This window comes from Chiloscyllium punctatum, chromosome 5 (genome assembly GCF_047496795.1).
Source record: "Chiloscyllium punctatum isolate Juve2018m chromosome 5, sChiPun1.3, whole genome shotgun sequence".
Taxonomy (NCBI): domain Eukaryota; kingdom Metazoa; phylum Chordata; class Chondrichthyes; order Orectolobiformes; family Hemiscylliidae; genus Chiloscyllium; species Chiloscyllium punctatum.
Window position 1 is genome coordinate 136,275,489 of NC_092743.1, and position 27,791 is coordinate 136,303,279.

The 27,791-nt window shown below is 45.4% G+C and overlaps 2 protein-coding genes across 3 annotated transcripts in view; one reads left to right on the forward strand and one right to left on the reverse strand.

The window, feature by feature from the left end:
• The window catches only part of xkr9 (XK, Kell blood group complex subunit-related family, member 9), a 30,541-nt gene extending 8,314 nt beyond the window's left edge, over positions 1-22,227 (reverse strand). The window contains exons 1-2 of one of the 2 annotated variants that reach the window (XM_072571429.1): positions 21,962-22,227; positions 21,434-21,593 (exon numbers count right to left, since the gene is read on the reverse strand). In XM_072571429.1, coding sequence (XP_072427530.1) covers positions 21,434-21,593; positions 21,962-22,121 — 320 coding nt within the window. In that variant the 5' untranslated portion in view covers positions 22,122-22,227. Of the gene's footprint in view, positions 1-21,433 lie in introns of both variants that reach the window. The other variant, XM_072571428.1, reaches the window with a different exon arrangement.
• Positions 22,228-22,808: 581 nt separating this feature from the next.
• lactb2 (lactamase, beta 2) overlaps positions 22,809-27,791 on the forward strand; it is a 69,495-nt gene continuing 64,512 nt past the window's right edge. The window contains exons 1-2 of the mRNA XM_072569607.1: positions 22,809-22,820; positions 23,314-23,423. Of these exons, the coding sequence (XP_072425708.1) occupies positions 22,809-22,820; positions 23,314-23,423 (122 nt within the window). The remainder of the gene's footprint in view (positions 22,821-23,313; positions 23,424-27,791) is intronic.

Consider the following 27,791-nt stretch of genomic DNA (forward strand, 5'->3'; position numbering starts at 1 on the left):
TCTCAAGCATAGATTAACCCTTCCAAAGGGCAGATGCCTTTCTCAAAGCTGTCTTGGAACAACTTCCAAAAGAGTACATTATCTCTCCAAAAGGAGACTGTCTCCCAGGTTAACACCTACTCCCACCAAGGTATCCTACACACATTTTATTTCCCACACCTATTTAACATAAATCAGTTATAACTAAAGGTAGAAAACAGCGACGTCATCCATGTACAGGGAGGCCTTAACCTGCAGGCCCCCGCTGCCAGGAATAGTCACCCCTCTCAGGCTCGCATCCTTCCTGATGGATTCGGCAAATGGCTCTATGCAACACACAAACAAGGCAGGAGAGAGAGGGCATCCCTGCCTGACTCCAGATCTTACAGGGAAGCTATCTGATTCCCACCCATTGATTGAGACTGCACTGACAATGTTGGTGTAGAGCAGTCTGATCCAATTTCCGATTCCCTCCCCAAAGCCCATTTTGGAGAGGACATCCCTCATATATGTATGCGATATCCTGTCAAAGGCTTTCTCCTGGTCCAGGCTGATGAGGCAGGTGTCCACCCCCCTGTCCTGCACGTAGGCGATCATATCCCTGAGGAGTGCGAGACTCTCAGAGATCTTCCTGCCCAGTACAGCACAGGTTTGGTCCGGGTGGATCACCGATCCCAGAGCAGACCTGACCCGGTTGGCGATGACCTTTGACAAGATTTTGTAGTCTGCATTTAACAGTGAGATCGGTCTCCAATTTCTAATTTCCTCCCTCTCCCCCTTCCGCTTGTAGACGAGGGTGATGATGCCTTTCCTCATGGATTCACTCATGGTACCTGCCCGAAACATACTGACATACACCTCCAGCAGGTCCTGGCCGATCAAGTCCCAAAGAGCGGAATAAACCTCGACCGGTAAGCCGTCGCTTCTGGGAGTTTTATTCTTTTCGAAGGACTCGAGGGCCTTGGTCAGTTCATCCAGAGATAGCGGCTGGTCCAGCCTCTCTCGTGTTCCGTCATCTAGGACCTCCGTGATAGAGGACAGGAATGACTGGGAGGCCGCGCTGTCGGTTGGCTTCGAGTCATACAGGCTGGCGTAGAAGGATTTGCTGATCCTCATGACGTCAGCCTGAGATGACGTTACCGAGCCATCTTCTTTCTTCAGGCTGCTGAGCACGGAGCTCTTTTTGTGCACCTTCTGGAAGAAGAAACGTGAGCACGTCTCGTCCTGCTCCACCGAGCGGACCCTGGACCGGAAGATTATCCTGGAGGCCTCCGAGGCAAAGAGCGAGGCTTGCTGGCCCTTCACCTCCTTGAGGTCCTCCGTGACATCGACCCCCATCGTCTGCAGCAGGAGCAGGTTCTGCATACTTTCCTGGGCTGGGACAGTTTTCCCCGCCTCTCTCTCGCCTCCTGGACACCTTTGAGGATAAAGAACCTCTTGATGTTCCCTTTTACCGTTTCCCACCAGTCCGCTGGAGACTCAAAGAGGGGCTTCACGGTTCTCCAACCTGCGTAATCCCTCTTGAGCTCTTCGATGTTTCCCGGGGTCAACAGCTTAGTGTTCAGTTTCCACGTTCCCTTGCCCGCCCGCTGTTCGTCCTGTAGGTGACAGTCGGCCAGCAGGAGGCAGTGGTCAGAGAAGAACACCGGCTTGACGTCGGTGGATCTGACCAAGAGCGTTCGGAACACAAACAGGTAATCTATCCTTGAGCGGATAGACCCTTATCCTAGAATGCCCCATAACAGGAAGCATCCGCTCCACATCTATTTTATCCACACCTTTTATCATCTTGAATACCTCAATTTGATCTCCCCTCATTCTTCTAAATTCCAGACAGTGTAGGCCTAAACTGTTCCTACGAAAAACCCCTCAGCTCTGGGATAATTTCTTTACCCTCTTCTTTCTTGCCTATTGTCTTTTTGTTTCAATGTCCATTCTTTTCCCACTGCCCATTAAAGGGGTCATTCTCAACTGGGCACGAAGGTCACATGACCATCTGTAGAAACTCTCGGCGGGGGGTCTTGAAATGTGACCCATGTGGGGCGGTGGGGGAGAGCAGTGTAGGACTGCTGCAAATGAAGAATGGGGCTGCTGTCTCCCATAAGAGGGCTGGGTGCAGCGAGAAGCAGACTCGTGTGCATCTGCGACCAGTTCGAACGGGCCTCGGGGGCCAAGGTAAACCGAGGCAAGAGCGAGGCCATGCTCTTCGGGAACTGGGCCGACCAATCCTCTATCCCCTTCACCGTCAGGACTGACCACCTGAAGGTGCTGGGTATTTGGTTCGGGGGGGCTGGGGCGTGCGCCAAGACCTGGGAGGAGCGGATCAGGAAGATGAGACAGAAACTAGGCAGATGGGGGCAACGGTCGCTCTCCATCGCGGGAAAAAACCTGGTCATCAGGTGTGAGGTACTCTCAGTATTGCTATATGTGGCACAGGTCTGGCCTATCCCCAGGACCTGTGCCGCCGCAGTCACCCGGGCCATCTTCCAATTCATTTGGAGATCAAAGATGGACCGGGTCCGAAGAGACTCTATGTACAAAGACCGGTGCAATGGGGGAAAAAACACGCCCAATGCCACCCTCACCCTGATGGCCACCTTTGTGTGTGGCTGCATCAAGCTGTGCGTGGATCCCCGGTACGCAAACACCAAGTGTCACTACGTACTGAGGTTCTACCTGTCCCCGGTGTTGCGAAGGATGGGCCTGGCCTCGCTGCCGCGGAACGCTCCGAGTAGTTGGACCGTTCCGTATCACCTGTCCTTCGTGGAGAAATTTATGAGGAAAAACACCTTTGACCACAAGTCCATCAGGAAGTGGTCAGCACGTAGCGTCCTTGAGACCCTTCGGGAAAAGGAGAGGGCGGATCCTGTCGAGCGGTTCGCTGAGCAGACTGTCAAAGCCATTTGGCAGAATGCCTCATCGCCAGAACTTTCCAACAAGCACCAAGACGTGGCTTGGCTGGTGGTGAGAAGGGCTCTGCCTGTGAGATCCTTTATGCACGCCCGGACTCTCTGCCGCACCGCACGCTGCCCTCGAAGTGGCTGCGGGGGGGACGAGACTGTCACACACCTCCTTCTGGAATGTGCCTACGCAGAAGAAGTCTGGAGAGGAATGCAGTGGTGCTTGTCGAGGTTCGTCCCGAGCAGCGCCGTGACGCGGGACTCCGTGCTATACGGCCTGTTCCCCGGGACTCACACCGAGACGAACATTAACTGCGCCTGGAGGATCATCAACTCGGTGAAGGACGCTCTCTGGGTGGTCCGAAACCTGTTGATCTTCCAGCTGAAGGAGTTGACCCCGACCGAGTGTTGCAGACTGGCACATTCCAAGGTCCAAGACTACGTGTTGAGGGACACGCTGAAGCTTGGGGCGGCTGCCGCCAAGGCGTGGTGGGGAAAGACCACCGTGTAAGATCGGCCTGCCTAAAGAAGAACAGGGGGCCCATGCGGACGTTTTTTTGGGCTCTGCTGATGCCTCAGCCAAATATATGTATATGTACAAGATTGAAAAATGCACAGGATTGTAAATGACAAGGATAAATTCGAATCTGTTTGTAAATGTGGACATATGTATGGCATGATCAAATGTACAGACCATCAAATCAATTTATGAATAAAGTATATTTTTGAAATTAAAAAAAGTTATAACTAAAGGTAATGCTATCTTATGTGGGAATTGAGTCACACACCTTACTATGTATTATTCCCAGAGCAACTCGTAACTGAGCAGAGATCCCAGAATTGACTGAAAAATCATGGAATCCCTACAGTGTGGAAACGATCCTTTCAGCACAACAGGTCCACGCCAACCCTCTGAAGAGTAATCCAACCAGACCCATTCCCCCAATCCTCTACATTTACCCCATGTATAGGCAATTTAGCACAGCCAATTCACCTAACTTGCACAATTTGGATTGTAGGAGGAAACCATAGCACCTGGAGGAAACTCATGCAGACGCAGGGAGAATGTACAAACTCCACCTAAGGCTGGAATCAAACCCAGATCCCTGGTGCTATGAAGCAGCAGTGCTAATCACTGAGCCACCATGCTGCCCATAGAATCACAGAATCGCTACAGTGTGGAAGCAGGTCATTTGGCCCATCAAGTCCAGACCAACCCTCTGAGGAGTATCGACCCCCCCTACTCTATCCCTGTAACCCTGGCTAATCCACCTAGTCTGCACATTCATGGAGACTATAGGCCAATCCACCTAAGCTGCAATTCTTTAGACTGTGGGAGGAAACCGGGCACCCAAAGGAACCCACATAGACACAGGGAAGGGCCACTGAACATAAGATGTCAACTCTACTTTCTCTCTTCACAGATGCTGCCAGAGTTTCTCCAGCAATTTCTGTTTTTGTTTCAGGATTCCAGGGTCTGCAGCTCTTTATATTATTTTAGGTCATGTACAGGGACTAACTATTGGGCAAAGCTCATTATAATGACAGCCATGCAGTCGCCAGGAACACGTACCAAGCAGGTCTATGAGTTCCTCCAAACCTGAAATGTTACAGCATGGTTGCGTATAACAGCCTTTCAGGTCTGAACTTAAGCTCAGATTACATTAAAATAATACTCAAGTCTACTGTGGCATGTAATAGAATCCCAACTTTGCGGAAAGAGGCCATTCAGCCCATCGAGTCTGCACTGACCTTCTGAACAACATTCCACTCAGAACCACCCCGCACCCTATTCCTGTAACCCCACATTTCCCATGGCTAATCCTTCTAGACTGCACACCCCTGGACACTACAGGGTAATTTAGCATGGCCAAGCCACCTAACCTGAGATCAGGAGAAATTTCTTCACCCAGAGAGCAGGTGAAATTCCCGGCTACCAAATGTGGTTGAGTCTAACGAAGGAGTTGGATATCATTCTCAGGATTAAGGGACATGAGGATTAATCAGGATACAGCAAGCTGCACCATCCATGATCATACTGATTGGCGAAGTAATCTTTAAGGACTGAGTGTACCCCTGCTCCTATTTTCTATGTCTCATCTTGGTCAGACTAATCCCACATTGAGATTCCCTGCACCAATATTCTCTCCTGCTACTGCACTGATTTCATCCTTCACTGATAACACCACCCAAATTTCTTTTCCTTTTTTGCCTGTCTTTCCAAAAAGTTGAATTCATTGAATTCGCAGTCTTGGTCACTCCATAGACAAGTCTCAATAATTGCAACCATTTAACTCCATATAACTATTTTCATTAGTTCACAGTTTCTAATTGCAAATACTCCATGCACTAAGACATGGTACCTTTACACACCTCCAAATCATTTATACTTTGGCATTTTCAACATGCTCCAGCCCTTTTTGCTGCTAGTCTTTGTTTCCCTTACCGTCCACTTTTGTTTCCTACATTTCTGTCTTTCATTTCCATCTTTGCTTTCCTCAACTCTTGTCTCTGTGCTGAGGTTGCTATCCCTCTAGGTTTAACCCCCTATGTCACTGTACTGGCAAATGACCCTGGAAGGATTTGTTCCTGGTCCTGCTGGGTTGTAACCTGTCCCATCCCTTCATACAGACCCTACTTTCCCCAGATAATATTACACTCATCATACAAAAGTGCTGGGTGTAGACTGTTTTCATAATGATTTTAAGATAACAAGTATTTCATTGAAGATAAAGTGAAATTGGTATCCTGTTGTTGCTGTGTGAGTGCAAAGTCTTGCAACTTTCTGTATCCAAGGTACATGTAATAAATCATAACCAAATGTTCCCTTTAAGATGTAAATGTGTGTGGCTGTGTAGCAGCACCAAAGGCACACATTACAAAGATGAATTGAAGAAAACATTGTCTGCTTCTCGCTGCACCCAGCCCTCTTATGGGAGACAGCAGCCCCATTCTTCATTTGCAGCAGTCCTACACTGCTCTCCCCCACTGCCCCACGTGGTTCACATTTCAAGACCCCCCGCCGAGAGTTTCTACAGATGGTCATGTGACCTTCGTGCCCAGTTGAGAATGACCGCTTTAATGGGCAGTGGGAAAAGAATGGACATTGAAACAAAAAGACAATAGGCAAGAAAGAAGAGGGTAAAGAAATTATCCCAGAGCTGAGGGGTTTTTCGTAGGAACAGTTTAGGCCTACACTGTCTGGAATTTAGAAGAATGAGGGGAGATCAAATTGAGGTATTCAAGATGATAAAAGGTGTGGATAAAATAGATGTGGGGCGGATGCTTCCTGTTATGGGGCATTCTAGGACAAGAGGTCATAGTCTTAGGATAAGAGGTAGCAAATTTAAAACAGTGTTGAGGAGAAACTACTTGTCTCAAAGGGTTGTGAATCTGTGGAATTCGCTACCCCAAAGTGTGGAGGATGCTGGGACAGTGAGTAAATTTAATGATGATTTTTAATTGATAGTGGGTTGAAAGGATATGGAGAGATGGTGGGAGAATGGGGGTGGGGAGTATTTCAGCCATGATTGAATGGTAAAGCCAAATGGCCTAGTTCTGCTCCTATATCTTATGAAATTAAACAGCAAGATCTTAAGAAGAGTTTTAAAAGCAAGAAGCAGCAATAGGGTGAAGATGCTGAGAGAGAAGCAATATACTAAAGACTAGTGGAAGATGGAATAAAGAGGGTGGTGAATAAGGAGCCACAAGAACATATGAAATAGGAGCAGGAGTAGGCCATCTGGCCCATTGAGGCTGCTCCACCATTCAATCAGATCATGATCTTTTTGCGGATTCAGCTCCACTTACCCACCCGCTCAAAAGGAATGGTGAATGTGTTAAAAGGTTTTGGCTTTTGGGAATGTGTTGCAGTAGCCTGCAGTGAAGGTGAGAGGCACTAAAAGCAAAGATAAGGATTTTAACAATTACATGACTGGAGCCCAGAGAGATTTGATAATAAATGACAGTAATGAACACCTGAACATCAATGCAGGCAAGGGTGTAGGCTGGAATGTTTTAGATGAATCACTGAAATGTTATGGTGCAGATGAGGAGCCATGCAGCCCTCTGTGCCTGTTAAATCATTACCTGCTGTCAATCTCCTGTTTTTGCCCCATAGTACAGCACATTATTTTTTATGCAAATAATTAACCATTGCCCTCTTGAATGCTTCAACTGAACCTGTCTTCAACACATCTCAAGGCAGTATATTCCACACCTTAACTACTCTGTTATTCTGAACTCTTACTTCTTTATTTTTCTAATTTATTACTATGATTTTTTACTTTTGAAAGTTTGTAATGATGGACTTGTTATTTCTTTACTTTTATAATTTTACTCTTCCTAAGAATCAGTACCTAGACACCTTTTTACCTAAGATGGAGCATAAGTGGCAACTTATAAGCTGTTCACTGTACTCATATGAATACATGTGACAATAAAGCTAATTAAATTCAAATTAGAATGAAAAATATTTTCCTCACTTCACACACATGCTTATTTTGTAGATCACTTCAAATCTCTCATTCTTGTTCATTTTTTCCAACTGGGAATAGCGTCTTCCTATCTACTCTACCAAGCTACTCATGATTTTGAAAACTTCTATCAGATCTACTCTGAGCCTTTTTTTCTCCAGGGTGGACAGTCACAACTTCTTCAATGTTTCCTCAGAACTGAAACTCCTCATCTTATAAACCATTCTTATAAACTCCTTCTAGTCTATCTCCAATGCGTTTACACCCTCCCAATAATGCAGCAACCAGAACTGTACACAACTGAGGTCAAACAAGTGGTTTGTATAATAATGATCAGCTGTAGTCTGTAATAAGATTATAAGCAAATTGCTATTGGGTACAAACAAGCATTTGAGGTATTGTTATGCACACAGCCTGTAATTTGTTCCTTCTGAAATCAATAGAATTTTGTTTATATACCAACATGCCTACTTTGAAGTTTGATCTTTGCAGCTAATTTATTATCAGCATGTCAGCTTATTACTCACTGGTTTAAAATTCATCCTCAAGTGTGTGGCAAATATTTTCTTAATGTAGCTGGGCACACTCATTTGTACTGCACCCAATTAGTCACTTCACACTGCAATACAGCAACACAAGCATTAGGTGAGAGGTGACAGAGGCGTGGTTATGACATCTGGAAGTCCTTAACTTCAGATCAGCACGGTCGTGAAGGAGGTGTTTGGTACACATAGAGTCGTAGAGATGTACAGCATGGAAACAGACCCTTCGGTCCAACCCGTCCATGCCGACCAAACATCCCAACCCAGTCTAATCCCACCTGCCAGCACCCGGCCCATATCCCTCCAAACCCTTCCTATTCATATACCTATCCAAATACCTCTCAAATGTTGCAATTGCACCAGCCTCCACCACATTCTCTTGCAGCTCATTCCATACACGTACCACCCTCTGCATGAAAACGTTGCCCCTTAGGTCTCTTTTATATCTTTCCCCCTCACCCTAAATCTATGCCCTCTAGTTCCAGACTCCCCGACCCCAGGGAAATTTATCCTATCCATGTCCCTCATAATTTTGTAAATCTCTGTAAGGTCACCCCTCAGCCTCCGACACTCCAGGGAAAACAGCCCCAGCCTGTTCAGCCTCTCCCTGTAGCTCAGATCCTCCAACCCTGGCAACATCCTTGAAAATCTTTTCTGAACCCTTTCAAGTTTCACAACATCTTTCCAATAGGAAGGAGACCAGAATTGCATGCAACATTCCAACAGTGGCCTAATCAATGTCCTGTACAGCCACAACATGACCTCCCAACTCCTATACTCAATACTCTGACCAATAAAGGAAAGCATACCAAATGCCTTCTTCACTATCCTATCTACCTGCGACTTCACTTTCGAGGAGCTATGAATCTGCACTCCAAGGTCTCTTTGTTAAGCAACACTCCCTAGGACCTTACCATTAAGTGTATAAGTCCTGCTAAGATTTGCTTTCCCAAAATGCAGCACCTCGCATTTATCTGAATTAAACTCCATCTGCCACTTCTCAGCCCATTGGCCCATCTGGTTAAGATCCTGTTGTAATCTGAGGTAACTCTCTTCGCTGTCCGCTACACCTCCAATTTTGGTGTCACCTGCAAACTTACTAACTGTACCTCTTATGCTCGCATCCAAATCATTTATGTAAATGACAAAAAGTATAGGGCCCAGCACCGATCCTTGTGGCACTCCACTGGTCATGTGCATTTGGTCAGTGTATTGGGAGGTCATGTTGTGGCCGTACATGACATTGGTTAGGCTACTTTTGGAATACTGCATTCAATTCTAGTTTCCCTGCTATAGAAAAGATGTTCTGAAACTGGAAAGGGTTCAGAAAAGATTTACAATGATGTTGCCAAGGTTGGATGGTTTGACCTAGAGGGAGAGGCTGAACATGCTGGGGCTGTTTTCCCCGGAGCATCAAAGGCTCAGGGGTGACCTTATAGAAGTTTATCATATCATGAGGAGCATGGATAGGGTAAATACACAAGGTCTTTTCCACAAGGTAGGGGAGTCCAAAATGAGAGGGCATAGGTTTAAGGGGAGAGGGGAAAAATTTAAAAGGGACCTGATGAGCAACTTTTTCACACAGAGGGTGATGCGTGCATGGAATGAGCTGCCAAAGGAGGTAGTGAAGGCTGATACAATTACAGCATTTAAAAGGCATCGGGTTGGGCACATGAATAGGAAGAGTTGAGAGGGATATGGGCCAAATGCAGACAAATGGGACTAGATTAGTTTAGGATATATTCGGGATTAGTGGTGCTGGAAGAGCACAGCAGTTCAGGTAGCATCCAAGGAGCTTCGAAATCGACGTTTCGGGCAAAAGCCCTTCATCAGGAATAAAGGCAGTGAGCCTGAAGCGTGGAGAGATAAGCTAGAGGAGGGTGGGGGTGGGGAGAAAGTAGCATAGAGTACAATGGGTGAGTGGGGGAGGGGATGAAGGTGATAGGTCAAGGAGGAGAGGGTGGAGTGGATAGGTGGAAAAGAAGAAAGGCAGGTAGGACAAGTCCGGACAAGTCATGGGGACAGTGCTGAGCTGGAAGTTTAGAACTAGGGTGAGGTGGGGGAAGGGGAAATGAGGAAGCTGTTGAAGTCCACATTGATGCCCTGGGGTTGAAATGTTCCGAGGCGGAAGATGAGGCGTTCTTCCTCCAGGCGTCTGGTGGTGAGGGAGTGGCGGTGAAGGAGGCCCAGGACCTCCATGTCCTCGGCAGAGTGGGAGGGGGAGTTGAAATGTTGGGTCACGGGGCGGTGTGGTTGATTGGTGCGGGTGTCCCGGAGATGTTTCCTAAAGTGCTCTGCTAGGAGGTCCCCAGTCTCCCCAATGTAGAAGAGACCGCATCGGGAGCAACGGATACAATAAATGATATTAGTGGATGTGCAGGTAAAACTTTGATGGATGTGGAAGGCTCCTTTAGGGCCTTGGATAGAGGTGAGGGAGGAGGTGTGGGCGCAGGTTTTATAGTTCCTGCGGTGGCAGGGGAAAGTGCCAGGATGGGAGGGTGGGTTGAAGGGGGGTGTGGACCTGACCAGGTGGTCACGGAGGGAACGGTCTTTGCGGAAGGCGGAAAGGGGTGGGGAGGGAAATATATCCCTGGTGGTGGGGTCTGTTTGGAGGTGGCGGAAATGTCGGCGGATGATTTGGTTTATGCGAAAGTTGGGAGGGTGGAAGGTGAATACCAGGGGCGTTCTGTCCTTGTTACGGTTGGAGGGGTGGGGTCTGAGGGCGGAGGTGCGGGATGTAGACAAGATGCATTGGAGGGCATCTTTAACCACGTGGGAAGGGAAATTGCGGTCTCTAAAGAAGGAGGCCATCTGGTGTGTTCTGTGGTGGAACTGGTCCTCCTGGGTGCAGATCCGGCGGAGGCGGAGGAATTGGGAATACGGGTTGGCATTTTTGCAAGAGGTAGGGGTCAGCTTGCACGAGTTGGACCGAAGGGTCAGTTTCAGTGTTGTATATCTCTATGCTCTGTGACTATGTTGGCATTGATACTGGACTCAGTCGCTTCACTCTTGGAAAAGGAACAGGAGGGAGGGGGTGGCGGTTGGGTCACTGCCTTCATGATTGAACAGCACTCTTCAGGCTCCACTCTGCTCACCCCATATGGCATAAAAGCAAGGAAAGCTGCCCTGAAAATAATCTTTTGCATCACTAACTTGGCTGGAAAACTGCATCAAGCGAGTTCATCTGTGTACGGGCTGAAAAGCAAAGTCAGACTCAATTTCGGAACCTAGAATGTATGAACCCACATGGGTAATGAGCAAAACAATCATCCAGAACAAAACACTGCCTTTATTCCCCATGAACATTGCTATCATCGTTCTGCAGGAAACTCAAAGAGCAGACAAAGAGCAGCTAAGGCAAGAAGATAGTGGCTACACTTGCTTCTGGACACGAAATTATAATCACTATCAAAAGCAAACTCATCAACCAGCTCTCTCAGTTCACTGTTGGCAACTACAATCACCTCATTACTCTCAGTCTACAACCTACGTACAACCAACAGGCAATGGTCATGAGTGTCAACCTTTGACGTCGTAAATGAGTCCAAAGAAGACTTCGACTCTTTGTCCAGCTCAAGAACGGCACTCCAACGAGAGGAGGACAAAGGAAGCATTTCAAAGACTCCCTGAAGGCTTCCCTCGAGAAACGCAACTTAGATGTCAATGCACAGGAGACTCATTCAAATGAAACCAACTTGGAAGAAACTCTAGGATGAAAGAACACAATTTTTTCCGAACACCCGTTGTCAAGGGGAAGTACAGAAAAGGAACCAGAGAAAGGATGGCAAACAATGTCATGAACAAGGATTAATTCCACCCTCCAAAAGGAACTGTCAAACTTGTGGGCGGAGATAAGGCTCTGGGATTGGACTCATCAACCCACAGAACCCATGATCAGTGGCACAAGATTTCCTACGTGGACAATCATACTCATTAGCGAATGATAGGCAACAGTGACAATTGGTGTATGTTAGAAATTGTAGATAAAAGAAGAAGTTGGTGCTGGAGGTTTAATTTACTGAAAATTACTTAAGTTTCCAGGAGAACAAAGTTAGTGGAATGATTATTCATTGATGGTTAGACCAAAAAGGGAAACACGAGGCATGGTTGGACGACAACGGTCAAATATTTAAAATCAGTAACTATAGTACACAACTGCATTCAGCTTTTAATTTAGCCTTGTTTAGTTAAGACACTTTTGAAGAATGTGCACTTACTAATGAGTAGAAATACAACAGAAGTTAGCAGAGGGTCAGGAATAAATGAATGAATGATTTTATTGTCACATGTATTTTATTTGAGCCAAAAAGTGTGGTGCTGGAAAAGCACATCCAGTCAGGCAGCATCTGAGGAGCAGGAGACTCAACGTTTCGAACATGAGCTCTTCATCAGGAATGAGGGAGTGGTCCGAGAGGGTGGCCCAAGGGAGCTAAAACATTAATTGGGGGTGGGGCGGGTGAAGTAGCCAGGAATGCGATAGGTAGATGAAGGTTAGGGGTGGGGGGGGCAATAGGTTGGAGCAAAGGGTTGAGCAGATAGATGAGAAGGAAGATGGACAAGTAGGACATTGATCCCATGTGGTTGAAGGGTTCCAAGGTGGAAGCTGAGGTGTTCTTCCTCCAGGCATGGGGTGGCTAGAGTTTGGCAGTGGAGGAGGCCCAGGACTTGCACGCCCTTGGCAGAATGGGAGGGGGAGTTAGTGTTCGGCCATGGGGCGGTGGGGTTGTTTAGTGTGTGTGTCCTGGAGCTGTTATGGTAAAAATACAATAAAAAGCTTTCATTTGTTGCCACAATTCAGCACCATTTTGAGTAATTTAAGAATTAAGGGGGGGGGGGGGGAATGAAAGATATAGCTTAAAGAGAGTCTATCAGTCTTAACCCAGCTCATCACCATCAACGATGTCTGCACAGCCAACCCTCCTGTACTGATTCACTGCCATCTACACTGGACACAGCCAGAGTCGCCCATCCTCATTTTTCATCGCTGGGCTGATATTCCTCCGCCACCAACTTGCCATTGCCTGCACCAGACCGGGCAGTTGGAGTTGTGTCTCTCGCTGCTGGGTCCACCTCAATGTTCCTGTGATACTCTTTTGCTACCACTTCACCACCGCCAGTGCTGGGCCCAAACACCAACAGAGTTGCCAATCCTCAGACCACTGGATATAACAGGCAGACGTCGCTTTTTCTGATGTAGCAGCCGCCGATTCCATAAATAGGTCCCATGCTTACCCCAGAAAAATAAGGGCTCACTCGCGGTCCACACTGGGCCCAGTCTCCTCTGATCTGGGCCCACTCAAGGTTCATTCTAGGCCCACTCAAGGTCCACTCTCCTCTGCTCTGGGCCCACTTAGGTCCACGCGCCAGGCCCTCTCAAGGTTTGTGCTGAGCTGTTGCCACTGCTGATGCCATCTGAGCTCAGGACAAGAGGTAAGTAAAGGTAGAGGGTGAAATAAAACGAGAGAGTGAAAGAAAGAACAGGGGTCAGAGCAGATGAGCCCTACCCTGATGCCATCTTGAACTTGAGGCCTGGATCAAAGTACCATCTACTGCAGAAGTATGTAATAAAATCTCTGAACTGATTGATTAGAAAAATATCTAGAAGTTAGTTTATTGAACAGCACTAAGGTTCAGCAGCCTGATAAGGAATAAAAACCACTGAACTGAATGACCATTCTGATAATTTGTTATCTGGATTTAGAAACAGCCTGAGATATAAATAACTGGTGGAATCGATACAAATAACAAAATGTTTTTGGGAGTTAGTTTAACACAGGAGAGAGAATGTTACTTGGAAGATGAAATTCATGGAGCAGAATTGTTTGTGATGTAACATGCAAACAATGAGCTAAGTGTGATTGAGCAAGGCCAGCAGGTACCTGCAACGAGTTCAGAGGATAAAGGAAGGCAGATGATATTAATGGTAGGATTTTTAAACTTTGCTTAGACACAGAGCTAAGCATTTTGAAATCATGAATTGATGAAGAGGTTTTCCAATAATCCATTCCAATCCATCCCTGAAAAAGGAGATAAAGTAAGAAACTGGAGGAGATATTGCGTCGCAGGTGTTGGAAAAGCACCCTCAAGAAAGATTCCAGTCCAATATTCTTGAGGGGTTTAAGATAGCCTGGGGCACAAGAGGCAAAGTGAAAGAAGGAAGAAAGGAAGAGCTGTTTGTCCAGTTGATCTGGATTGATACATGGATTGGCTCAGTGGCTAGCACTGCTGCCTCACAGAGCCAAGGACCCGGGTTCAATTCCACTCCCAGGCAACTGTCTGTATGGAGTTTGCATATTCTCCCTGTGTTTGTATGGGTTTCCTCTGTGTGCTCAGGCTTCCTCCCACGGTCCAAAGATGTGCAGGTTAGGTGGATTAGCTTTGCTAAATTGCCCATAGTGTCCAGGGATGAGTAAGTTAGGAGGATAAGCCACAGGAAATGCAGGGTGTTAGAGTAGGGAGATAGATGTGGGTGGGATGCTCTTCAGATGATCAGTGTGGACCTAATGGGCTTAATGACCTGCTTCCATATTGGAGGGATTTAACGATACTCATTAATTTTCATGGTCATATGCTTTTTGCAGCTGTTGTAAATACTTAATTCATCGTTCATGTATTTTAGTGTATAATTTTTAGTTTTGGGATTAAAGTTTAACAGTAGGAAAATTAAATAAATTCAATTGTGGTCATGTTCCTTTAAGGGGTTAACATCTAAGAAGATAATGTAATGAAACTGCTGGGCACCAGAAACAGTATTTTAGAAAGTTACTCATGTTTGTTCAATAAGGCTTTACCTTCCTTTTCTGTGCTCAACATTCTTACCTTCACTTCTGGTTAGATGTATTACCAGTGTTAGATGTGACATCTTTTTTTTTGGGGGGGGGGGGAGGGGCGGGGGGGGGCGTGGATTTTAGGTAATGCTAAAGAAAACTTTGTGATTTGACAGCTTCATTTTGTTCTCATTAGTTATATTTTAACTGAAGCTTGCTGCGTGCTAAAAAAGTTAATTTAAAAATATTGTTGTGACCAACGAAGACGAGAGCAATTTCTCTCTCCACCCAGTCATTGCAACTGCCAGTACCACTCCATTATTGACCAGCTAGATGAATTCCTAAAATAATGCAACTTGATTAGGCAAACATGATATGCCGTTTATAAATCCGTGCTAACCTTACCTTAGTCTGTGAACATTACTCATAAAATGAGGAGAAGTAACACCAGGATTTACATTGTGATCAAGTCAATAACTCATTCTGGATGCAGTGCCTTGCTGCTATGCTCTAACAATTTACAAAACCTAATTGCAATTGATTTTGTTTGTGTAATTATCTTGGAATCAATTGTTTTGGATAATTTACTGTCAGCAGCAGTCTGCTCTCGATATTGTTTGTGTTATTGTGTTCAATCATATTGCCAAACTAATTCATTTGATGGAATCATTGTTGCATAAAATAATGAAATGTAGTTAGTTGGGGAGGGTAAGAGATTTCAACACTCCTACAATAATAAAATCCCAAACAGTAGCGATTGGACTGAGATCATCCACGTGGACCTCATAGGGTTTTGTAGTCTGCATTCAGCAGTAAAATTGTTTGCAAATCTCTAATTTCCTCCCTCTCCCCTTCAGCTTGTAGATGAGGGTGATGATACCTTTCCTCAAGGATTTGCTTGTGGCACTGCCAGAAGCACACTGTCATACACCTCCAGCAGGTCAGGGCCTATCAGGTCCCATAGAGCTGAATACAACTCGGCCAGTAAGCTGTCACTTCTGAGAGTTTTATTATTTTCTAAGGACTCAAGGGCATTGGTCAGCTCATCCAAAGACAGTGGCTGGTCCAGCCTTTCCCGCGTGCTGTCGTGTAGGACCTCCGTGATAGAGGACAGGAATGACTGGGTGACTGCACTGTCTGTGGGCTTCATGTCACACACTCTGCTGTAAAGGGACTGGCTGATCATCAGGATGTCAGACTGAGATGATGTTATCGAGCCATCTTCTTCTTTCAGGCTGCTGAGCTCCGAGCTCTCCTGGTGCACCTTCCGGAAGAAGAAAAGCGAGCACATCTCTTCCTGCTTGACAGTTCAGACCCTGGACCGGAAGATTATCTTGGAGGCCGCTTGCAGCAAAGAGCAAGGCTTACTGTCTCCTCACCTCCTGGAGATCTTCCTTAAAACTGATATCCCATTAGCTGCAGCAGGAATAAGTTCTGCGTGCTTTTCTAGAGTTTGGGAAGTTTTCCCTGCCTATCCTTCTTGCCTTCTGAATACCTGTGAGGATAAAGAACCTCTCGACGTTCCCTTGATCGTTTCCCACCAGTCTGGTGGATACGTGAACAGAGGCTTTGCGGTTCTCCAACCTGTGTGACCTTGGGTTCCCCGATTGGGGCTGTTAACTTGGTCCAATCAGGGAGCCCTGGCTGGCAGATATAAACAGGAATGTAATAAAGGTTCGTACACCTTGTGTCTCTCACTGTGTCTCACACCTACACACACACACTATGGGTGCTAAGAAAAATAAGCACTACTGCAGTTAGGCGGTAGTGTGGGGGTTAAAAAGAAAAAAAAATGTGAGTTGTCACTAAGAAAAAAATAAATAAATAAACAGAAGATTTATCACACAGCAAGGAAAAAAAAGAAAAATAAACAAGGGATATTCCCTACCCTCCCCTTCACTTTTTTATTCACTTAGGCATTGCCCTTGATGAGAAGGGCACTGCTTGTCACTCGCCACTTGGGTGTTTCCTTTCTTCCTGGGGGTAGAATATGAATAAAGGTTTCTACACTTGTTGTTCTTCACTGTGTCCTACACCTGTGCACACATACATTTAAAAAAAAAATAAACAGGAATGTCAGACATCGTGTTTACTCCGAGAGCTGGTTCTGAGGGAGCAGGATCAGTGTTAAGGACTCTCCACATGTAAATAAAGGGTGACTTGTGATGGGATACCAGTCTCTGTAGAGTTATTTCATTAAGGAAAATCCCAAGGCATTTTGTACATTTATATTAGATTCAGGAGATAAGCTAGGGGAAGAGTAGGCCCACTCAAGGATGAAGGAAGAGGGTTACGTGTGGAGCCAGATTCTTAATGAGTACTTCACATCAGTACTCTCCAAAGAGAGGGACATGAGGGATGTTGAGTTAGGGAAAGATGTGTGAATACTCTCAAGGTATTCAACAGAATGAAGGAGGAAGTATTGGGTATCTTCAAATGTATAAAAGTAAACAAGTCCTTAGGACCAGACAGAATCTATCCCAGGATGCTGAGGTAGCCAAGGGAGGAAAAAGCTGGGGCCTAAACAGATATTGTTGCATCCTCTTTGGCCTCAGGCAAGGTTCCAGAAGACTGGAGAATGGACAATGTTGTCCTTTTGTTTATGAAGGTAAACAGAGACAATCCAGGTAAGTACAGGCTGGCGAATCTGACATCAGTGGTGGGGAAGCTGTTGGAGAAGATACTGAGAGACAGGACTTATTCACATCTGGAAGTAAATGGAATTGTTAGTGATGGACAGCATGGGTTTGTGTGGGGAAGGGTGTGTCTTACCAACTTGAGTTTCCTGAGGAAATGACAAGAATGATTGATAAGGGAAAGGCAATGGATGTTGTCTACAGGGACGTTAATCAGGCATTTAATAAGGTACCTCATAACAGGCTGGTACAGAAATTAAAGTCTCATGGGATCTGGGGTGAGCTGGCAAGATGGATACAAAACTGGTTTGGTCATTAAAGGCAAAGAGTAGTGATGGAATGGTGCTTTTCAGAATGGAGATCAGTAACTAGTGGTGTTCCGCAGGGACCGGTACTGGGACCTTTGTTGTTTGTAATATATTCAAATAGTCTGGATGGAAATGTAGGTGACCTGATTAGTGAGTTGTGGATGACACTAAAATTGGTGGAGTTGCAGATTGCGAGCAGGATTGTCAAAGGATATAGCGGGACAAAGATAGATTGCAGATTTGGGTGGAGAAATGGCAGATGGAGTTTAATCAGGACAAATGCGAGGTGATACATTTTGGAAGATCAAATTCAGGTGCAAATCATGTAATAAATGACAGAGCTCTTAGCAGTATTGACATGCAGATGGTCCTGAGCATACAGTCTACAGATTCCTTAAAATTGCAACACAGGTAGATGATATGGTCAAGAAGGCATACAGCACTATGCCTTCATTGGCCCAGCCATCAAATATAAAAGTTAACAAGTTACGTTACAGCTATATTTTAGTTAGGCCACAGTTGGAATATTGCATGCAGTTCTGATCTACATTTATGGACGCCTTTCTATTAAATTTACTGCAAAAAACTCCCAACATCTGCCTCCACTAGGGTTTACCAGGCACAGATTCATTCTGACTTTGCACACTTTGATCATCGTTATCCAATTGCCCCAACTAAAGCAGTGGCATTACCAGCTTCCAATCTGCAGAATCCATTTCAGAATCTATAGAATGCATTGACTATCTCAGTAGCCATCTTCTTCAGCAATCTGGGCTATACAACACCAGATCCTGGGACCCAATGTTCAACCCCACTGATCTCTTTAGTGCAACTTTCTTATTAACACTAATTTCCCTCAAAACCTCATTCTCCCTAGTCACTTGGATTTAATTCTGGGAGGTCTCTTACATCTTCCTCTGTGAAACAGACACAAATTAATTTTTTAACTTCTTTGCCATTTCTCTATTCCCAATTACAAGTACTTAAGACTCTGCCTTTAATGGGCCCACATTTGTCAGGCAAACATTTCCTTTTTACAATATGTGTAGAAGCTTTTACAGTCTATTTTTATGTTTTTGCTAGATTGTGTTCATAATTTAGTTGTTCTTTCCTTATCAGTTTCTTGATCCTCTTTGCAGATTTCTCTTAATTGCTTTTCCTAGACCAGAGGAAATAAGATGTAGGAGCAGAATTAGTCCATTTGACCCATCAAGACTGCTCTGCTATTCAATCATGGCTGATATTTTTCTCAACCCTATTCTCTTGCCTTCTTCTTTGGAACCTTTGATTCCCCCACTAATCATGAACTTCTCTACCTCGATCTTAACTACTCTCAAAGACATGGCCTTCATAGCCCTCTGTGGTAATGAGTTCCACAGGCTCACCAACTCCCGCCCCCCCCCCCCCCCCCCCCTTGGTGAAGAAATTCCTCCTTGTCTCAATTCCAAAGGGCTGACTCTTCATTCTGAGACTATGCCGTCAGATCCTAGTCTGTCCTACTTTCTAAACTCCATCAAGTACAGACCCAGAGTAATCCACTGTTCTTTGTATGACAAGCACAGGATCCCCAGGATCATTCAAGTAAACCTCCTTTGGACCCCCTCCATCACCAGCATACCCTTCCTTAGATATGGGGCCCAAGACAGCTCACAATATTCTAAGTGGGGCCTGACTAAAACCTTATACAGCCTCAGCAGTACATCTCTGCTCTTTTATTTTACAACCATCTTGAAATGAATGTTAACATTGCATTTGCCTTCCTGACTGCCAGCTGAACCTGTATATTAGAGAATCCTGAACTAGAACTCGCAAGTCCTTTTGTGCTTCCAAATTCCAAAGCTTTTCCCAGTTTAGAAAATAGTCTCTGCCTTTATTCTTCCTACCAAAGTGCTTAAACTCACACTTTCCAACATTGTATTCCATCTACCATTCTTTGACTATTCTCCTCGCCTGTCCAAGTCCTCCTCCAGCCCCCCCATTTCATCAACACCCCCTGTCCTGCCACCTATCTTTATGCCATCTGCAAACTTTTACAACAATGTCCTTAATTGCTTTGTCCAGTTCATTAATGTATAACATGAACAGTTGTGGTCCCAAACATGACCCTGCAGAACTCCATGACTCACTGGCAGCCATCCTCAAAAAGACCACTTGATCCCAACTTTGTGCCTTCTGCCAGTCAGCCAACCCTTTATCTTGCCCCTAACACTCTGGGCATTTTTCATATTTAGTATCCTGCTGTGTGGCACCTTGTCAAAGACCTTCTGCAAATCCAAACAGATCATGTCCACTGGCTCTCCTTTGTCTAACATGCTCAGTACCCCCTCAAAAAATTCCAATGGATTTGTCAGGGATGGCCTCTGTTGATGATGTGCTGATTCAGCCCTATTTTACAATGGACCTCCATGTACTCTGCAATCTCATCCTTGATATGTACTCTAAAATCTCACCAAAGACCCAGATCAGGTTAACAGGCGTGTAGTTCTCTGTCTTCTGCCTCTCTCCCTTCTTAAACAGGGGTATTACATTAGCCATTTTACAGTCCTCTGGGACCCTCCCTGACTCTAGTGATTCCTGAACGATCACCACCAATGCATCTAAATCTCCTCTGCTATGTCCTTCAGAACACTGAGGTGTAATCCATCTGGTCCAAGTGATTAATCCAACTTCAGATATCCACCTTTTCAGCTTCCTCAGTACCTTTTCCTTCATGATGGGCACTACAGTCATCTCTGCCCCTTGACTCTCTTGAAGTCCTGGTATGTTGCTGGTGCCTTCCACTGTGAAAACTGATGCAAAGTACCCATTCAGTTCCTCTGCCAATATTACTCCTCCAGCCTCATTTACCAATGTCCATTCTTGCCTCTCTTTTACCTTTTGGTTATCTAACAAACATCTTGCAATCTTCATTTATATTACTAGTTAGCCGACCCTCATATTTCATTCTCTGCCCACTTATTGCTTTTTTAGTTATCCTCTGCTGGTTTTTAAAAGGCTTCCCAATCCCCTGGTTTCCCATTGATATTCAGACAGTGATTTTTCTTTTGTCTTTATGTTGTCCCTGACTTCCCTGGTCAGCCATGGTTGCCTTGTCCACCCCTCAGTATGTTTCTTCTTCCTTGTGAAGAATTTCAGCTGTGCCACCTCAAATTTCCCCCAGAAACTCCTGCCATTGCTGTTCCACTGTGTTCCCCGCTGGTCTCCACTTCCAATCAGCCCTGGCCAGCTCCTCCCTTATATCTTTGTAGTTACCTTTACTCAGTTGTAATACCACCACATCTGATTCCAGCTTCTCCCTCTCAAACTTAGTCAGTAGTGTCCAGGGATGTGCAGGCTCGGTGGATTAGAATCTTAGAATCCCTACAGTGTGGAAATAGTTCCTTTGGCCCAACAAGTCCACACTGACCCTCCGAAGAGTATCTCACCCAAAACTCCTTCCCCATTCCTTGACACTTACCCCTGACTAATGCACCTAACCTACCCATCCCTGAACACTGTGGGTAATTTAGCATGGTTGATTCACCTAACCTGCACATCTTTGGATTGGGGGAGGAAACTGGAGCACCTGGAGGAAACCCACGCGGACACGGGGAAGATATGCAAACTCCACACAGACAGTCACCTGAGGCTGGAAACAAACCCGGGTCCCTGGTGCTGTGAGGTAGCAGTGCTAACCACTGAGCCACCGTGCCACCCATGGTGAATGCAGAGTTGTAGGGATAGGGTGGGGCGGTGGTGGAATGCTGTTTCGAGGGTCAGTGTGGACCAGATGGGCCAAATGACCTGCTTCTACTTTGTAAGGATTGTATAACTCGAGAGGACCTACCTTACTGGCATCCCCAGCTGAAAGATATGCACGACACACAGCCAGGGACGGGGGCTGCTACATCCTTGGTTGTGGAAGTGCTGTATTTCAGAACTGTGCTGCTCCTGATGAAACTCCCCGTCATCTTTATACCAACTCCAGCTGAAGCTCTGAAGCACCACTGCAGAAAGCAATATCACAGTCAGAACCAGAGCAAACCAAATAAACTCCTTTTCATGAAAATACACCACAGCAACCCAAAGGTCGGTTCCAACATCTGCTAAGTAGAGCACGAATCCACCCAGGTTCAATACAAAGTCGCACTTAGTGAACGTTGCCTGGATCGCCATGTCCCAGTTTCTCAAAGAGAATCCATAAGGTCTTCACCGAATCCTCTGTGTCTGCCAAGTGAGTGGACGTGACTTTTTCTTTCACTCTTGCACAAAACAGGGAAACGTCAGTCGAATTAACGCCGTTTGTTCTGTGCAGTAAATCATGTGATTGGTGAAGAAATAATTATGAATGACTGACCGAGTGCAACTTCCTTACAATTCAGGAGCGAAGTCCTTTGGGGATCAGCCTCCGAAGTGGGACAGAGATTCTGGAATTGGAATGGGCTGGTGGCCAACTTTCGGTATCTTCGACTTGCAACCGAGGCTGAAATGTAGTCATACCACATTCTGCTCTCTCCCAAACTTCTCATCTGCATGTTTGAGGGTGTTCTTACAAACTTATAACGTCGTCGTTTGGTCAAAATTACAACGTTGCTCCACAGTCAGTTCGAAAAAATGTCAGATTGCCCCCCCCAGACCCTGGATCCAAGAAGGAAGTCCACTTCCGCATCAGGCTCTAGCAGAAATCCGCCAGAACCTCGCGATTTAAACTGAGAACAAATTAGACTGTGTTACAGACGGGAGCTAAACTCTTTCAGATAGACATCCACGAGGTTATGACCTGAGCACAACTAATATTGCTGCAATTGGACATATATAAGAAAAACTGTTTTCAAAAAAATTCAGGTTTTTTTTGCAGGAAGTTGAGGTACTTTTCAAACAGATTTTACAACAAAGAATCCAAATATTAATAATTATTAATAACATTACAAAGAATGTGTTCTGATATAGAAATTTATTATTTCCCAATTAAGTCCAATTTTCCAAAGTCACCTCAATAATCACACTTTGACTCAGTCTCACTGCAGTCCATTCAGAAAGTTACTTTGCTCTGGTCTGGACACATTTTCAAAAGGCCATGTGCTGTATGTTTTATGTAATATGTTTGTTACCATTCAGTGGAATCCATCACCCTTTAGTTGTCCTTCATTATTTGACCCAACCTTCACACACATTGTTCCCTCAGTTTATCATGCTTTGGGCATTGGACTGAATTTTCCCAAATGTGGCGGACTGTCAGTTTTGGGGAGTATCACTGTGGATTTCCCTTCGTGAGCCTTATTGTGCTTTCTCACTCAATTTTTCACTGCTGGCCTGATTTAGTATGTACCATCCCCCTGTGGCACTGCCCTCATGCCATCTTGCACTCAGCAGTGGTGGAAGTGCCCACTTAGACTCCAGATGAGCTCAATTTCAAGTGCTGCAAGCCAAGAATTGCCCTTCACAGTTCGTAAGTCTCAAAAGTTGCAAGGAAGATGTCCAACAGAGTCGATTTGGCATCCCAGTTTATGGGCAGGAACATGGGGTGTTGGAGAGGAGAGTTGAAAGTGTGGTGCTTGAAAAGTCAGGAAGACTTATGCCTGAAACGTCGATTCTCCTAGTCCTCGGATGCTGCCCGACCTGCTGTGCTTTGTCAGCACCACATTCTCAACTCGGATCGCCATCACCTGCTGTCCTCTCTTCCTTCTGTTGGAGCAGAGAACCATCCTCTTTTTCCCCTACTGACAGAGGAGATCACGACACCAGACCATACCAGCTTGCTTCAATGCCATTGCCACAGGTCAGAAGAATGCAGAGCAGTGCAGGAAGACGTTCAATAATTTTCAGCAGATTGCAAGGTGAGTGCCACCATCTTCTCTTTGCTACCTCAAACTCAAACTCTACCGATGGAAACAACTCACACCAAGACTCACAGGAAGGGTGGTAAAGGTGAAAGGGTAGATCTGTTAATGGATTTGTGCAACAGTTAGAGATTATCTTGGTTCAGGAGACCAGGGTGTAGAATCCATTTGGTGGAGATGCAGAGAACAAAGAAACCCTGGAGTGCAGTTTCATAGCTCCTTAGAGTCATAGAGATGTACAGCATGGAAACAAACCCTTCAGTCCAATCAGTCCATGCCGATCAGATATCCTAACCCAATCTAGTCCCACGTGCCAGCACCCGGCCCACATCCTTCCAAACCCGTCCTATTCATATACCCATCCAAATGCCTTTTAAATGTTGCAATTGTACCAGCCTCCACCACTTCCTCTGGCAGCTCATTCCATACACGAACCACCCTCTGTGTGAAAATGTCGCCCTTTAGGTCCCATTTATATCTTTTCCCTCTCACCCTAAACCTATGCCCTCTAGTTCTGGACTCCAATAGGAAGGAGACCAGAATTACATGCAAGATTCCAACAGTGGCCTAACCAATGTCCTGTACAGCCGCAACATGACCTCCCAACTCCTGTACTCAATACTCTGACCAATAAACGAAAGCATACCAAACACCTTCTTCACTATCCTATCTACCTGTGACTCCACTTTCAAGGAACTATGAACCTGCACTCCAAGGGCTCCTTGTTCAGCAACACTCCCTAGGACCTTACCATTAAGTGTATAAGTTCTGTTAAGATTTGCTTTCCCAAAATGCAGCATCTCGCATTTATCTGAATTAAGCTCCATCTGCCACTTCTCAGCCCATTGGCCCATCTGGTCAAGATCCTGTTGTAATCTGAGCTAACCTTCTTCACTGTTCACTACTTCACCAATTTTGGTGTGATCTGCAAACTTACTAACTGTACCTCTTATGCTCGCCTCCAAATCATTTATGTAAATGACAACAAGTTGAGGACCCAGCACTGATCCTTATGACACTCCACTGGTCACAGGCCTCCAGTCTGAAAAACAACCCTCCACTACCACCATCTGTCTTCTACCTTTGAGCCAGTTTTGTATCCAAATGGCTAGTTCTCCCTATTTTCCGTGAGATCTCCTTGAAAGTGGAATCGCAAGTTGATAAGTAGTGAAGAAAGCTTTTGATGTGCTTTCCTTTATTGGTCAGAGTATTGAGTACAGGAGTTGGGAGGTCATGTTGCGGCTGCACAGGACATTTGTTAGGCCACTGTTGGAATATCATGTGCAATTCTGGTCTCCTTCCTTTCAGAAAGATGTTGTGAAACCTGAAAGGGTTCAGAAACAACTTACAAGGATGTTGCCAGGGTTGGAGGATCTGAGCTACAGGGAAAGGCTGAACAGGCTGGGGCTGTTTTCCCTGGAGCGTTGGAGGCTGAGGGGTGATGTTATAGAGGTTTATAAAATCATGAGGGATATGGAGAGGATAAATAGACAAAGTCTTTTCCCTGGGGTGGGGAGTCTAGAACTAGAGGGCATAGGTTTAGGGTGAGAGGGGAAAGATATAAATGGGACCTAAGGGGCAACCTTTTCACACAGAGGGTGGTACGTGTATGGAATGAGCTGCCAGAGGAAGTGGTGGAGGCTGGTACAATTACAACATTTAAAAGGCATCTGGATAGGTATACGAATAGGAAGGGTTTGGAGGGATATGGGCCGGGTGCTGGCACATGGGACTAGATTGGGTTGGGATATCTGGTCGGCATGGATGGGTTGGACCAAAGGGTCTGTTTCCATGCTGTACATCTCTATGACTCTAACAGCAGAGGAAAGAAGTCATGAATGGGAATCATCCATTCATGGAACAAAGTATACAAAAGGAATATTGGGTATAAGTGATAAATGGATGTCTGTTATCACAGGTGACTTTAATCTTTATACAAACTGAAAAAAATCAAATCCTCCTGGGTGAGGAGATCATAGAATGCTTTTGAAATAGTTTCTTCGAGCGGTGCATTTTGAAACTGACCAGAGAGAAAGTTATAATTGAAAGCATAATTGAATACCAGAGAAAGCATATTGTAATGTGCCAAGATTAATTAATTAATAACCTCAATGGTATGACATCCCTTGGAAGTAGCAGGAAATAGTTGTATTGTGGGAGCATCACATGTTGTAAAGTCTTCAAACAGTTAGAGTCATAGAGTCATAGAGATGTATAGCACAAAAACTTGTCCAAGCCAACCAGGTATTCTAAATTAACTTAGTCCCACTTGTTAGCATTTGGCCCATATTCCTCTAAACCCTTCCTATTCATATAGCCATCTAGATGCCTTTTAAATGCCGTAATTGTACCAGCCTCCACCACTTTCTCTCACTACTCATTCAATACATACATTATTCTCTGCATGAAAAAGTTGTCCCTCAGGTCCTTTTATGTCTTTCTCCTCTCATCCTAAACCTATGCCCTCTAGTTCTGGTCTCCCCCAGTCCAGGGAAAAGATCTTGTCTCTTTATCCTATCCATGCTTCTCATGGTGTTATAAACCTCTATAAGGTCACCCCTCAGCCTCCGACGCTCCAAGGAAAATAGCCCCAGCCTCTCTCTATAGCTCAAATCCTCCAACCCTGGCAACATCCTTGTAAATCTTTTCTGAACCCTTTCAAGTTTCACAACAGCTTTTCCATAGCAGGGAAACCAGAATTGCACACAATATTCCCAACTCCTATACTCAATGCCCTGACCAATAAAGGAAAGCATACCAAATGCCTTCTTCACATCCTATCTACATGTGACTCCACTTTCAAGGAACTATGAGCTTGCACTCCAAGGGCTCTTTGTTCAGCAATACTCCCTAGGACCTTACCATTAAGTGTAGAAGTCCTGCCCTGATTTGCCTTTCCAAAATGCAGCACCTCACATTTGCTTAAATTAGACTCCATCTGCCACCCCTTGGCCCATTGGCCCATCTGATCAGAGGGTACACTGAGGTAACCCTCTTCACTGTCCATTTGTTAATTTTAATTTTAATGCACAAGAAAATCAAAAAAAGGAACAAAAATAAATCTACATTTGTCTTTAAATTTGCAGTCAATTCACCCAAATTTGATCTGTTGGAAGCGTGTACCCATTAAATCCTGCTTCAATTGTTTCATTTAACACCGTTCCAATTCATCCTGCTGAAGGTAATCTTCTTCCTGCTCAAAGGCCTCATGATCCTCCTCAGGAGATGGCTGCCACCCTCTCGCTCTTCAGCGTCCATCATGTGATCTCTTTGCCTGCTCCAGTTGGACAGAGCACAGCATGCCAGAATGATGCAGCACACTCTGTCTATAGTTTACTGTAAGTGCGCCCACCCCAAACTATCCAAGCATCAGAATCTCTTTGTGAAAAGGCCTGTCATCTGCCCACGATTGTCCAAGTGGAAGAATGGGGTGGCAATGTATCTACAATGTGCTACAGAATCATTAGTTATGTTTGGGGTAGGGGAGCTCTTGTATCCCAGCAACCGTTCTTGTAGGCGTGGCACTGGAAAAGCACAACAGGTCAGGCAGCATCTGAGGAGCAGCCTGATGAAGGGCTAATGCCTGAAACGTCAACGCCTCTGCTCCTCGGATGCTGCCTGACCTGCTGTGCTTTTCCAGCACTACACTCTCGACTCTGATCTCCAGCATCTGCAGTCCTCACTTTCTCCTACCCATTCTTGTAAGCCCTTGGAATGAAGCCAAAACCTGAGAATTATTATGGAGAGAGGTGTCATGGCAGTTTCCAGGGTACAGACTTATAAGATGTAGCAGCGATGATCACAGATGTGTCTGTTGACGGAATGAAAATCTTTCCTGTTAAAGATGTCAGCTGCATTATGATACTGTGCTCTCAACACCACATATGCACTGTCCATAAAGCCCTGCAACTGAAATGCTCCAGCAGTTCTGTAAAAGTGTCCTGGGATGTCCTCATTTGGTGGCAATACTGTGCCTTGCTCATCTGGAGGAAATGTTATTGAGGACATTTGGCTCTGGGCTTCCTCTACCACCTCCGTGTCCTGACAGGATCTTGTACTGCAACCTGGTTATTTGGAGGTTGTTCAGCAGACACTTCGGGTTCCTGTTGATCCTAGGCTTGCAGAAGCAGTGTTCCTCTTTAACTTCTCCGTGCCCTGGTGGTGCATTGGCCACTGTGACAGTTACACCTGTTGTGGTTGGATCCATTGATGCTGGTTCGAAGTTGGGAATTTCAGAAACCATGTAGCTCCTGAGCAGCCAGCAGTTACAGCATTCTACAGCAAACCTTTCATTAACCAGCACCTGAAGTATTGGAGGCTGGTACAATGAGAACAGGAGGAGTTTAGAGGGATATGGGCCAAATT